Consider the following 15,328-nt stretch of genomic DNA (forward strand, 5'->3'; position numbering starts at 1 on the left):
CAAGGCTATATCGGTTTGGAGGGAGGTTCTGTTCCCTCAGGACTGGAGGAGGAGACCTGTCACATCAACCCAAGCAAGTCTGGATAGAAACTGCCGAGGGCCAGAGCAGGCAGCACGTGGCTGCAGTGAGGCAAAAGGATCAATAACCTGATATGTTCTGACAAGGTGAGCGTTAAACTTACAGGCTGATATGTGAATAAGGATGGAAGAGAAATTGTGGAAAGAACATCTCCGTCCAGACACTGGCAATGTCCAAACAGCAGCATCAATCTTCAGGAACATGTCAGCCTCTCTGTGAAGGGTTCTGGTCAGTCAGAGATGACTGCTGTACTGCCCACACTGAGTGACCATCCTGGTGGGCCCATGATGGGCAGTCTGGCAGCACCATAGGCTTGTGTGTGTCTTTGATGGGTGAGTAACAATGGAAATTTATGTGCTTGTAGAAGAGGACACAGAGCGTCAGAGAAGGAGCCAAGAGTGAGAGTGTCTGGATTGTGTTATCCTTATGCCAATGGAAGATGAAGTTCTGGAGCTGGGAGACCTGGAGACTGGGTGGGCAATCACTGATGGTGAGATGGGTTGTGGATCCAGAGAGAGTGAGTGAGTGAGTGATGGGCACAGGAGAGACTCTGCTGCTGAGTCCAAAACCTGGTGTTTGTGTGTTCACCATTGGTCAGATGGAGCTCTGGGTTAGGAACAGTCTCCAGGACATGTTGGGATGTGCATTACTCTCTAACAATCTTCACTCTCTCACAAATCAACAGCTGTGGTGAGAGGGAGACGGGTGTGCAGCTCTGAAGATGAGGAGGGGTCGTTAGAGGATGGATTGTCATATTATTCCCCATAACATCCGCCAGAGCAGATACTGTCTCACACGAGTAGCAAAGGGGTTACAATCTGGCAGCACAGGACAGCACACACAAACCCGAGCAGCTGATGGAGGCAGCAATAGCTGAGTTCACTCACACTCTTGAGGGGAGAGAGCAGAGCCAGCTTGTGGAAGGTGAAATGTGACTGGAGTCTTTAACAATACAGCAGATACTGGAGCTGCAGTGTAAGGTATTTTAACATCCGGTGGAGTTTCCAAAGGCTGTGTGTATCCATACACAAAGGATGGAGGAGTCAATCCAGACCAGCAGTGTTACCATGTCTCAGGTATGAGCACAAATAACATCCTCCACAGAGAGATTGGTGACCTTCATGGAGAGTCACATCCAGCCTATTACCCACAGCAAATACACATGAGCTGCATGTTCTCACCACCTCCAGGAGCTCTGTGGAACACAGGCTGTGGGAGGGATGGGAAAATGTACCTGGAGTCACTGTCAGGACTTCCCAGCTGAACAGGGAGGGTCCAGTTTGCCCTGAATGGATAGAGGAGCGGCTGCCTGCAGCATTTGGGAGCTCCTCTCAGGATGCCCCTGGTGTGGGCAGTGGGTCCTCTTCTGCTCCGACTGTGACACAAGCTCGGTTTATCGTATGCTGTATCCACTCTCTGGTCTGGTGGCCGTGTGCTGGAGCTTCACCAGGTTTACACCTCATTTTTAGATTAACCGAAAGTCGTATATGTAACACAGTATTGATTGCTGGGGAAAGCCATTGTCAGCTTCCTATAAATGATAAGGTACAGTTCACCTCTCCTGTCACTCAGATAACTTCATATCCAGGCTGCCTTTGTCTCTTATTTCAGGGTCTCCAACTTTGCTCCCAAGCTTATTATGTGTTTACTAATAGCAGACAGTGTTTTTAATAACAGGAATACTGATAGCAATGGTATATTTCGTATCATTATTTGTGTTCTTAAAAACAATGTCCATTATTAATAGGGACATGATTCAGACTATTCTGCACTGGGATTATTGCCATTTCCAGCTGAGCTGTGCCTTGAACTGCTGGGCTGTAAGCTCTGGAATTCTCTTCATAACCCTCCCCACCTCCATCTCTGCATCCTCTTTTAAGATGCTCCTTAAGCTCCGTTTAATATAAATTTGAGAGTGGATCCCTCGGGATAAAACTCATCAGAATTCAATGTAGTTTGTAATCTGCCTTACCAATATACAGCAGTTTTCTATGTTTAATCAAACTGAGAAGCTGACAGACATCTATATGACAAATTTAACTAAATTGAACATGTGACCAGCCATATCTGGTAATTCTATAAACATTTAATTTTTTTGTCCATCTTTTTTATTCTCATGAATGGTTTTGAGAATAATTATAAATGATTAGTTAAATCTTCCACTCCTGAATCTCACAGTTTATTGTAACTCAGGTTCAGACACATCACTGACTGGTTTGTACTGAGAGCAGAGGTGAGAATATCTGAGGCTGTTACTCTCCAAACTGGAGATCAGAGAGAGAAAGATTTCAGGAATCAGAGTGAATCCGTGATGTTTAACATGAATACTGACAGGAATGATGTGGAATGGTTATTAATGACACTATTACTGACACAGATAACAATTTACAGTGTTAGACATTCACTGATTATTAACACAATCTCACACAGTCTGATACTTACTCCAGTTTCTGTATTTTACATTCTGGGTTCCTCAGAGCCGCAGACAATAGTTTCACTCCTGAATCTCCCACTTTCTTGCCAATCAGACTAAATGGAGAAAGTGAAAAACACGCTAAATTCAGATTAATATTCGGCAGGAGAAATAGCTGGGTCTATTTTTGTGTCAGAAACTTAGCACCAATGGTGAACTGATTTAAGTTACGATATCTCACCCAAGTTGATCTTTCTCTACACCCTAGCTGTGGCTTTAACACTACATTCTGGACTCTTTCCTTTCCTTCCCTATGTATGTTATGCTTTGGCACTAATAAATGTGACAATAATAAATCAAATCTGTTGAATGGAAAAGGCAATAGTCAGCATTGAAACAGCTGAACAATTCACTCTCACTGGTTTGCCACCTGGGGAAACCACTTTTACACCTCTCAAAATGTACATTTTGTTTAATTGTCCATGGGATATGGGTGTCACTGACGAGACCAGCATTTATTTCCCACTGCTAATGGCCCCTAGAGCAGGAGATAACAAAGAACAAAGAACAACCCAGCACGGGAAACAGGCCCTTCGGCCCAATGAGCCCGTGCCGCCGCATCACCCTACACCTATTCTACCCTGCATGTCTACGTATAGAACCCCTGACTTAGCCAGATTCAGGGGAGAATAGTGTCAATTTGGTAAAACCAATCAGGCTAAGAGCACATCTTTGGGGTGTGGGAGGAAACCGGAGCGTCCGGAGGAAACCCACGCAGACACGGGGAGAATGCGCAAACTCCCACAGACACAGGCCCAAATCCATGTATCTGCACAGCTAGCAGTGCTAGTCACCGAGCTGTTGCGGCGCCCGTCTACCGGTCTAGGATCAAGCACACACACTGACACGAAGTACTAGGCCACTCCCGGAACCTCCAAGAGTAGCCCACGCACGACCCACCGTGTGCATGCCCCTCGTTTGACAACGAGGTGGACCTCCACCTGCGGAATAAAAGACAAAAACGTTAATCACAAGCCTGCCTTTCCGGTGTCTCCCGAGGTTCTAACCCTTATTTAATATCCCTACCGTAACCCTCCATCCTCGTTTCACTCATGTGCCTATCTAACTGAACCTTAAACGAGTCCAACGTTCCCGCCTCCACCACCCTACTCAGTAGCGCATTCCACACCCCCACAACTCTCTGCGTAAAGAACCTTCCTCTCATATCCAAATTATACCTCTCCCCCCTCACCCTTAAATCATGTCCTCTTGTATTTGTTACCAGTCTAGGGAGCAGTCTCTCACTATTGACTCTATCTATTCCCTTCAGTATCTTATATACCTCTATCATGTCCCCCCTCAATCTCTGTCTTTCCAAGGAGAACAGTCTCAGTTTCTCCAACCTTTCCTCATAACCCAGCCCCTCCATGCCAGGCAACATCCTGGTAAACCTCCTCTGCACCCTTTCCAGAGCCTCCACGTCCTTCCAGTAGTAAGGTGACCAGAACTGGACGCAGTACTCCAAATGCGGTCTAACCAACGTTCTATACAACTGAAGCATTAGACGGCAGCTTTTATACTCTATACCCCTACCTGTAAAGGCTAGCATTCCATAAGCCTTCCTGACAACATTCTCCACTTGTGTCGCAACCTTCATGGATTTGTGAACCTGCACTCCCAGGTCCCTCTGTGTTTCTATACTCCTAATTTATCTACCTTTAATCACATAACTCCTCTCTACATTATTCCTTCCAAAATGCATCACCTCGCATTTGTCAGGATTAAATTCCATCTGCCACCTATCTGCCCAATGCACCAACCTATCTATATCCTGTTGTATCGCCTGACAATCCAGTTCAGTACCCGCCAACCCTGCCATCTTGGTGTCATCTGCAAACTTGCTGATCACACCACCTACACCCTCTTCCAAGTCATTTATGTAGACTACAAAGAGGAGAGGTCCCAGTACTGAGCCCTGCGGCACACCACTGGTCACTGGCCTCCAGCCGGACAAAGTCCCCTCCACTACTACCCTCTGTCTCCTATTACCCAGCCAGTTCTCAATCCACCTAGCTACCTGACCTCATATCCCATGCACCTTAACCTTTTCTACCAGCCTACCATGAGGGACTTTGTCAAACGCCTTACTGAAATCCATATAGATGACATCAACGGCTCTCCCATCGTCAACCGTTTTTGTCACCTCCTCAAAGAATTCCACCAGATTCGTAAGGCAAGACCTCCCTCTAACAAAGCCATGTTGCGTATCCCTAATCAGATCGCAACGCTCCAAATGCTCATACATCCTACCCCTAAGTATTTTTTCCATTAACTTCCCTACCACTGACGTCAAACTCACCGGCCTATAATTTCTGGGGTTATCCCTACTACCTTTTTTAAACAGCGGTACCACATTTGCTACCCTCCAGTCTTCTGGGACCTCACCTGTGTCCAAAGAAGAGACAAAGATTTGCGCCAGAGGCCCAGCAATTTCATCTTTCACCTCCCTAAGCAGCCTGGGTTAAATACCATCAGGCCCCGGAGCTTTATCTGTCCTTACGCTACCTAAAAGCCCTAGCACTTCCTCCCTCGTAATAACTATATCCTGCAACTGATCCTCAGCTCCCTCCAAGAGACCGCACGATTCCGAACCCCTCTCCTTCGTGAATACCGACTCAAAGTATTCATTCAGGAGCTCCCCCATTCCCTCCGACTCAATACACAACTTTCCACTCTTGTCCCTAAGAGGACCAATTTTCCCTCTAACTACTCTCTTGCTCCTAATATAGGAATAAAATGCCTTCGGATTTTCCTTAATCCTACCAGCAAAAGCCATTTCATGCCCTCTCTTCTCCCTTCTAATTCCCCTTTTTAGCTCCCTCCTACTCTCTCTATATTCCTCCAGTGCACTCTCCGTACCCAGTCGTTTCGACCTAACATACGCCTCCCTCTTCTTCCTGACCAAGTCTTCGATACCCCCTGTAATCCACGGCTCTCTAATCCTACCTTTCCCATCCTTCCTCTTAACCGGAACATACCTCCCCTGCAACCATTTCATTTCACCCTTAAAAGCCTCCCACTTGCCAACCATGGACTTGCCAGCTAACAGTCCCTCCCAATCAGTGTCCTGCAGCTCACTCCTAATCCTGCCATAGCTCGCCTTTCCCCAGTTCAGCACACTCCCGTTCGGCCGGCACTCGTCCCTTTCCATTTTTATCCTAAAGTAGACGGACTTGTGGTCACTGTTAGCCACATGTTCACCTACCTCTACCTCTCCCACCTGCCCCGGCTCATTACCCAACACTAAATCCAGTATAGCCTCTCCCCTAGTCGAACTAGTTATATACTGCTCTAGAGACCCTTCCAAAACACATTTCACAAACTCCTCTCCCTCCGTACCCCCAGCTCTAGGCCCCCTCCAATTCACTCCAGGAAGATTAAAGTCACCCACTACAACCACTCTATTCTTCCTGCACCTATCCAAAATGCCCCTGCAAATGCCTTCCTCCACTGACTTTGGGCTGTTGGGTGGCCTATAGTACACCCCTAGCAACGTAATCTCTCCCTTTTTATTCCTCAACTCCACCCACACTGACTCAATCCCTATCTCTTCCATATCGTCCTCCCTCTGCACTACTGTGACGTTTTCCTTGACTAACAGTGCCACCCCTCCACCTCTCTTCAACCCTCCTCTGTCACACCTAAAACACTTGTACCCAGGAACATTCAGCTGCCAGTCCTGCCCTTCCCTTAACCACGCCTCCGTTACAGCCACCACATCTAACTGCCTCACAAACATCACGGCCCTAAGCTCATCCGTTTTCCCTGTCACACTCCTAGCATTGAAACAGACACAGTTCAACCCACAAGTGTCCCTCGGAACCTCCTTCTCCCTGATACTTCTCCTTTCACCCGACTCTCTCCCAGCCACCTCCCCACCCCCCCTCCATATTAGTTTAAACCCTTCATAAACACCCCAGCTAACCTCCCCGCTAAGACATTAGTTCCCCTCCCGTTCAAATTCTCCCCACCCCACATCCTGTGAACAAGAAAGTAATTTTAAACATGTCCCACATTCTGGTCTCATTTCCTGATCATCAGAATTACCCTCCTGAATCTCACTGACCCTGCTACGTTTCCGGAAATTCAAATCATTTCTGCTGTTACAGAAATCCAGGATTTTATGAGAATTGTAGATTTTACGGAGAGTTAAATGGTAAAACTGTGAGAGTGGATCCCTCTTAGTGCCTCTTAACTATTGACATTGTATCATCTATCTCAGTTTGTTGGAGTGGATGAAGGGAGGGCCAGGAGCCAGTAACCACAACCTAAAAGAGTGGGTCTATCTAATGTAGTCAAGCCTGTGGCTCCAGCCTGGAGCAGTACTGTTAAACTTAGCTGATTGTCGGAGGGTCAGTTAATCATTTAACTACTCTGAGGTGGCCCACACTGAGTTCAAAAGGGAAATGGTGAATCTAATAGTGACATAGAGGAAAACTAAATCCATTGGTTGGTAAACAAAACATGCTGTTTGCCACTGGCTTTATATTGCTGTGAATTGGAGGAAGCAACAGAGAGGGTCAATGACGGTTCTGCTGTTGATGTGGTGTACACAGATATTCAAAAATCATCTGATGCAGTGACACAACAGACTTGTGACATAAGCTCAATAAATAAATGGGAAAGTATTAATGTGGATACAAAATTGGATGAATAAAGAGTAATGGATATTTTCCAGGCTGGAGGATGTCTGTAGTGGAGAATCCTAGCGGTCAGTATTGGGATCCTTGCTTTTCCCTGATATATATGAATGATCTCGGTGTTTACAGTCTTGAGGAAAATTTCAAAGTTTGTTAGTCACACAAATCTTTGAGGCATCAGAAACTGTGAGGAGGGGAGCTTGGGACTGAAAAACAGACCATGGTGGAGTGTACAGATAGGTGGCAGATTAAGTTCAATGCAGAGACATGTGAGGTGAGACTTTCAGGAAACGTGCGCATGAGGAAGCAATATAAAATAATCGGTAGAATTGTTAACGGATTGCAGGATCAGAGGGACTGGACGTATATGTACATTGACCATTGCTGTTAGCAGGGTAAGTGTAGGTAGCAGTTAATAAAGAATACAGCATCTTGGGATTTACTGTTATGAATTAGTTTATGTTTGTGGGTATCAGATAATAATCCCTGAGTTTAAGTTTAATTTGTGTTTCTGTGCTTGTGAGCTCAGAAAGGGCCAAAACTTTAATTTCACTTCATGTTAAACAAAGCTGCCTGCCTGGTTTCACTTTAAACTGTCCCTGCATTTTAATTTAAGGGTTACGATACTGTAAGAGTTATCGAGGTTAAGAAAATGATTGCTTACATTCAGAGACCCACAGTGAATGATAGAAACACTGAGTTTCAGTTGTAACCAGTTAACCCAAGAAGCAAGACGGTGTTTACAGAGGCTGCCAATAGAGACAGGACAATGCAGGGATTCAGAAAGCAGAACCCAAAAGATAAATCACCGTCAGAAACCAAGGAGGAAAAGAGGAGTGTCAGGAAGACAGAAGTCAAAGTGACAATAATACCTGAATCTGAACAAGCTACTGCTCCCAAAGTTAAAGAGAGGAGCAGAGAGAGGCTCCCAGTTACAAACAGAGCTGCTAAATGCGGACATGGTAAAGTTTGCTCACGAGTATCCAGACATCTGATATCACCCTAAAGTTGGTGACACCTTCATATAGTCAAGAGGAGCTGTGTACTGTTGGCCTGGCTGAGTATGGAGGAATACTAAAAGGAAACATTGAAATATTGGAGGGGGATCCTTGGTGAAGGCATCTGAGAGGAAGTGTTGGTTGGGGAAGGATTCCAAAGGCTTTTTTTTCTAGAGTGGAGTTTGTAGAGTGGAAGCAAGAATCCCAGTGAGACAAGTTTTCTCACATTGTTACAAACATTTGGGGGTATTTGAAGAAGAATCCACTAAGTTACTTTGGGCGGCATCTGTCACTTGGTTTCAGAGATAGAACATAGAACACTACAGCACAAACAGGCCCTTCGGCCCACTAGTTGCGCCGATGACATCTATAACCTACCAAGCCATAGAACTATCTGTAACTCCCAATCCTATTAAATCCCATATACTCATCCAGAAGTCTCTTAAAAGACCCCAGTGAGTTCGCCTCTACCATCATCGACGGCAGCCGATTCCATTCACTCACCACCCTCTGAGTGAAAAACTTACCCCTAACATCTCCTCTGTACTTGCTTCCCTGCACCTTAAACCTGTGTCCTCTCATAGTGACCATTTCAGCCCTGGGAAATAGCCTCCGAGAATCCACCCTATCTATTCCTCTCAACATTTTATAAACCTCTATCAGGTCACCTCTCAACCTTCGTCTCTCCAGGGAGAAGAGTCCCAGCTCCCTCAACCTATCTTCATAAGGCATGCCTCCCAATCCAGGCAACATCCTTGTAAATCTCCTCTGTACCCTCTCAATAGCTTCCACATCCTTCCTACAGTGAGGTGACCAGAACTGTGCACAGTACTCCAAGTGGGGTCTGACAAGGGTCTTATAAAGTTGCAGCATTACCTCCCGACTCCTAAACTCAATCCCTTGATTAATGAAGGCCAGTACACCATACGCCTTCTTGACCACATCCTCCACCTGCGAGGCCGATTTAAGAGTCCTATGGACCCGGACCCCAAGATCCTTCTGCTCTTCAACACTGCTAAGACTCCTGCCCTTGATATTGTATTCCTTCATCCCATTGGTCCTGCCAAAGTGGATCACTACACATTTATCCGCGTTGAAGTCCATCTGCCACTTCTCCACCCAGTCTTGCATCCTATCTATGTCACACTGCAACTTCTGACATCCCTCCAGACCATCCACAACACCACCAACCTTCGTATCAACGGCAAACATACTAACCCCTCCCTCCACTTCCTCATCCAGGTCATTTATGAAAATGACAAACAGCGAGGGTCCTAGAACAGATCCCTGGGGCACTCCACTGGTGACCGACCTCCATGCAGAAAAAGACCCATCCACAACCACTCTCTGCCTTCTGCAGGCAAGCCAGTTCTGGATCCACAAGGCCAAAGGCCCTTGGATCCCATGCCCTCTCACCTTCTCAAGAAGTCTTGCATGGGGGACCTTATCAAACGCCTTGCTGAAGTCCATATAAACCACATCCACTGCTCTTCCTTCATCAATGTGTTTAGTCACATTTTCAAAGAACTCAACTAGGCTCGTAAGGCACAACCTGCCCTTGACAAAACCATGCTGACTATTCCTGATCATTCTAAACTTCTCTAAATGCTCATAAACCTTGTCCCTCAGAACCATCTCCATCAACTTACCAACCACTGAGGTCAGACTCACCGGTCGGTAATTTCCCAGGCTATCCCTGTTCCCTTTCTTGAAAATAGGAACCACATCCGCAATCCTCCAATCCTCTGGAACCTCTCCCGTCTCCAGCGACGATGCAAAGATCATCGCCAGGGACTCTGCAATCACTTCCCTCACCTTCCACAGTAACCTGGGCTACATCCCATCCGGTCCCGGCGACTTGTCTATCTTGATAGAGTTTAAAAGTTCTAACACATCCTCTTTCTTAATATCCACATACTCAATCTTTTCAGACTGCCACAAACCTGTAGTACAACCTCCCAGATCACTTTCCACCGTGAATACCGAGGCAAAGTACTCATTAAGCACCTCTGCCATGTCTCCCGGTTCCACACAGACTTTTCCCCCCTTCACCTTTTATAGGTCCTATCCCTTCACTTCTCATCCTTTTACTCTTCACATATTTGTAGAAGGCCTTGGGATTCTCCTTAATCTTACCCACCAAGGCCTTCTCATGACCCCTTCTGGCTCTCCTAATTTCTTTTTTAAGCTCCTTTCTACAATCCTTATACTCCTCAAGATCCTTAACATCTCCTAGCTCTCTGAACCTTTTATACGCCTTTCCTTTCTTCCTGACTAGGTTCATCACAGCCTTCGTGCACCACGGTTCCCGCGACCTACCAAAACCTCCTTGTCTCATCGGAACGTTGTCATGCAGAGCTCCAGACAAACATTCCTTGAAAATCCACCACCTTCCTTCAGTACTTTTCCCCAAGAACACCTCCTTCCAGTTTATTCATCCAATTATCTGCCTGATGTCTTCGTATTTCCCCTTACTCCAGACAAACACCTTCCTAGCCTGCCTGATCCTATCTCTTTCCAATGCTATCGTGAAGGAGATAGAATTATGATCTCCATCCCCGAGATGCTCTCCTACCGAGAGATCCGACACCTGTCCTGGTTCATTCGCCAGTACCAGGTCAAGTACAGCCTCTCCTCTCGTCGGCTTATCCACGTACTGTGTCAGGAAACCTTCCTGAACACACCTAACAAACTCCTCCCCATCCAAACCCCTTACCCTAGGGGTATTCCAGTCGATGTTTGGGAAATTGAAGTCTCCCATCACGACAACTCTGTTATTACTACATCTCTCTAGAATCTGTTTCCCTATCTGCATCTCAACTTCCCTGTCACTATTGGGTGGCCTATAGAATACACCCAGCAAAGTTATCGACTCTTTGCTGTTCCTAACTTCCACCCACAGAGACTCTGTAGATATTCCCTCCACGGCATCCACCTTCTCTGCAGCCATGACACTGTCCCTGATCAACAGTGCCACTCCACCACCTCTTCTGCCACCCTCCCTGTCCTTCCTGAAGCATCTGAAACCTGGCACCTGAAGTACCCAGTCCTGTCCCTGAGACATCCAAGTCTCCGTAATGGCCACCACATCACATTCCCAAGCAGCAATCCACGCCCTAAGCTCATCTACTTTATTCACTACACTCCTGGTGTTAAAATAGACACACCTCAGACCCTCGGTCTGGGCACTTCCCTTCTCCAACACCCGTCTAACCTCCTTCTCATACTGTCTACAGTCCTTCCCTACCCGGGAGCTAACCTCCTCACTCTCAGTCTCCTCATCTCTATTCCCTCCCCCCAACCTTTCTAGTTTAAATTCCCCCCAGTAGCCCTAGCCAACCTTCCCACCAAGATATTGGTCCCCCTGGGATTCAAGTGCCACCTGTCCTTACTGAACAGGTCACACCTACACAGATGGTGTATCTGACCATGGGTGGCCTGTTGGTTTACACTGACTGTGTACTTACTGAGAGCATTAGAGCATAAGATCTATTCTGTAACTCATGTCATCCTTACAGATCTGCAGACATCTGTGAAGTTAGATGGGTGAAGTAGTGGGGCACTGTAGTTTTTTCTTAACAAAGGTTTTAGTCTTTTGTTAAAAGTTAATCGACTACTTTGTTATTCTGTTCATCTCCATTTCTAAATAATAAAACAATGAATGAAAGTCACGATTTACTAAGCCGGAGTTCTGCTCTTAGACCTGACTGTCCAGACATCAGCTGGGATCATAACATTGTCAATAGGGGCATCGAGTACAAGAGCAAGGAGGCTGTGCCAAATCTGAAAAAAGATCTCACTGCACCGTGTCATACTTTAGGAAGGCTTAGAACACATTGGAGAGAGTGCTGAAGATGTTTACAAGATTGGCTACAAGGATGTGAAACTTAAGTCACGAGGATCGATTGGAGAGGTTGTTCTCCTTGGAAGGAAGAATGCTAAGAAGAGATTTGAAATGTTCAAAATAGTGATGGTGCTGGACAGAGCAGGTAGCAAATCAACATTTGCTGTTTGGACAAGGATCAACAACATGATTTAAATTGATTTGCAAAAGTTGCAAATACAGTGTGAAAAAAACAACTTTTTTTTAAACACAGTGAGTGGTTCAGGTTTTATGAGGCTGCAGTGAAAGAGAAAACTGGTGGGCTGCTGTAACCGAACAGGGAGGTTTATTTTCATAACTGCCCACTGTAAAGGTTAATACAAGACTGAACTTCCACTTCAACCCTGACTGATGTCACCGGTGATCACATGAATTATAAAGGGACACTGTCCGATATAATACACACCAACTATAATACATGAGAGGCAGTGTACAGGAAAATAATCCTGATAATAATTAGCTACAAACTGTAAGCTGTACTGAACACAGAGAAACAATTTTGTTTTCTAGCATCATACAGAATCAGATGGGTTTTGTTGGGAGAGTGAAATATTTATTTTTAAATTTTGTAGGGAGGCCTTTACACCTCTAATTATTTAAAATGTATCCCAATAACGCTTTCAATCACTCAAGGAATGTGATCATCGCTGGTGTTGCCAACATTTATTGCCCATGGCTATTTATCCACGAGAATCTGCCTTCTTGAAATGATGTAGTTTTATCAGAGAATCACAGATTTATTACAGGTTCAGAATGAGGCCAATCGGCCCATCATATCTGCAGCTGCTCTGAAATGAACATTATTACTTTACACCATTCTCCCACACTTTCTCTGTGACCATTGGACATTGTTTCCCTCTCGACTTCCTCAACTGAACATGTCTCTGTTTTATGTGGGACAAAGGAAATGGCTTCTCAATGAAAATATCAGGGACAGGACCAAACAATTACCTCAATCCCGGACTCATGTGCAGAACAGGTCCCAGCCGCCGGAGCCCTTCACACTGAATGTGGCATTGCTGTAGATCGAGGTGTTTTATTGTATCACAGAGTCCAATGACATGAGACAGGACTGCACAGTCAATCGGAGTCAGTCGCAATCCACTAAATGAAAGTGTTTTCACAGATCCCACTGTGTTCTCAGCCAGTGCTTTATTCTGAGACTCAAACAGATAGTGGAATGTGTTCAGGAGCTTCCGTTTCCCAGTTTCAGTCTGTGTGTCTCCAATCTGCCGTTCAACCTTCTCCTTCACCCAGTCAATCACTCGGCAGGTTGTTTGATGAGGAAATTTACCCAGAAACTCCTCCAGGGGTCGAGCTGACTGTGGGGAGGAGAGACCAGCAACAAAACGGAGAAATATCTCAAATCGCCCATCTTCCTCGCTGTGGGCTTCACTGAGGAGTTTCCCGATCTCCCCGGGATCTGGAGTCAGGAATTGTGTGAGTGCAGATACAAACTCTTGGATGGTGAGGTGTGGGAATGTATAAACCACACTCTGGGCAGAATCATCTCTCTCCAAAAGCTCCATCAGGAACCCAGACAGGAACTGGGAAGGTTGTAGATTGTACTCAATCAAATCTGCATTTCCAAACACAATCTTCTTCTTGGAGACTCCTGTGTAGGCCATCTCACCAAGCTTCAGTAACACATCACGGGGATTTTCAATCTCTCGGCCATGGTTTTTCAGAATGTTGTAAATATAGTAGGAATATAGTTGGGTGATGGTCTTGGGAACTTGCTGCTGTTTCCCGTCACTTTGAGTAAAGAAGGGACCCAGTGACAGAGCGAGGATCCAGCAGTAGGAAGGGTTGTAACACATGGTGTACAGGATCTCGTTCTCCTCCACGTGTTTGAAAACAGCTGCTGCCACCGTCTGATCTTCAAAAAACTTGTTGAAATATTTCTTCCGTTCATCACCAACAAATCCCAGGATTTCAGCCCAGACACTGATCTCAGCCTTTTCTAATAAATGTAATGCAGTAGGGCGGCTGGTCACTAGCACTGAACATCCTGGGAGCAGCTTGTGCTGTATTAAACTGTACACAATGTCAGACACTTCACACCAGCATTCAGGATCTGTGCACATGGACTGAGGTTCTGTATTTCTCCGATTGTCGGCAAAATCAATCCTGTCCTTGAATTCATCCAAACCATCGAATATAAACAGCAATCCCTCTGGGTTCTTCCAGAGCTCTCCCAGAATATTCCCAAAGTAAGGATACTGATCCAATATCAGATTCCTCAGGTTTATTCTACAGTTAATAGTGTTCAAATCCCGGAATTTAAAACTGAAGACAAATTGAAAGTGTGGGTATATTTTCCCAGTGGCCCAGTCATAAACAATCTTTTGTACCATTGTTGTTTTTCCAATTCCCGGGACTCCGCTCACTGCTGCTGAATTCCCAGATTTGGATTTTCTCTGGGAAAAGCTGCTCTGAAACAATTGATCAGTTCGGATTTTTTCCAGTTCTTTCCGGAGATGTTTCTCTCTCCATTTTTCATGGTCTCGGCCTCTTGCCAGCAGTTCATGTTCGACAAGTGTCCGATCTCGAACATTGGAAATAACCGTTAGCTCAGCGTATCGATCAACCAGCTGGAAAATCTTAACCTTCTCCTTTATGAGGATAGTGTTCACTCTCAGAGTTTCAGTTTGTACCCGGAGTGTCTCCTTGTGTTTCTGTTGGAGATCTTCAATCAGAACAGAGAGAAAATGTTAGTTACATTAAGACACTGTCTTTGCTGATTTGAGGGATTTATTTTACACTGTCAGTCAAGGTTTGAGTCGGATATAAAATTGAGTTATTGGAAACCTCATTTCACAATGATTAATTTCCACAAAGTTTCAGATTGTCATTTAATTCCAATATTTCTATAACATGTTGGGGGTGATTCTCCCAAACAGGAATCCAAATGTCGAATTTGTGTAAAAACTGGAGTAAATCATGCTTGACTTTTCAGCGAGAGTTTCAAAATGAATCTCCCACAATCTGTGCACAGCAGAGTGGACGAGTGTGAATCAGATGGAAAATCAGTGAATGGACCCTATTCCGGTTGGAGAGACCGGCAGCATCGCACTGAGTGGCCACTGTGTGTGCGATGTGTCAGCACAAAGATCAGCGCATGCATAGTGACCCCACACTGCCGGCACCCTGGTCGTTAGCCCCATGAACACACCCAGGCCATCATTTCCCTCCACCCCCACACGGTCCTGACCCATCCCCCCCACCCCGACATAGGTTTCACAGCCCCCAGCA

The 15,328-nt window shown here is 45.6% G+C and overlaps 1 protein-coding gene across 1 annotated transcript; it reads right to left on the reverse strand.

The window, feature by feature from the left end:
• Nucleotides 1–2,521: 2,521 nt before the first annotated feature.
• Nucleotides 2,522–14,771, reverse strand: LOC145340433 (NACHT, LRR and PYD domains-containing protein 3-like; the record flags this gene model as incomplete). Its single annotated transcript, XM_080184901.1, has 2 exons — nucleotides 13,025–14,771; nucleotides 2,522–2,608 (listed from the first exon to the last, which is right to left on the reverse strand). Coding segments are annotated over exons 1-2 (1,493 nt in total), but the record flags the coding sequence as incomplete, so codon positions are not given.
• Nucleotides 14,772–15,328: the final 557 nt, after the last annotated feature.

The sequence above is a fragment of the Carcharhinus amblyrhynchos genome, unplaced genomic scaffold (genome assembly GCF_965287045.1).
Source record: "Carcharhinus amblyrhynchos unplaced genomic scaffold, sCarAmb.v2.hapA chromosome_1014, whole genome shotgun sequence".
Lineage (NCBI taxonomy): Eukaryota > Metazoa > Chordata > Chondrichthyes > Carcharhiniformes > Carcharhinidae > Carcharhinus > Carcharhinus amblyrhynchos.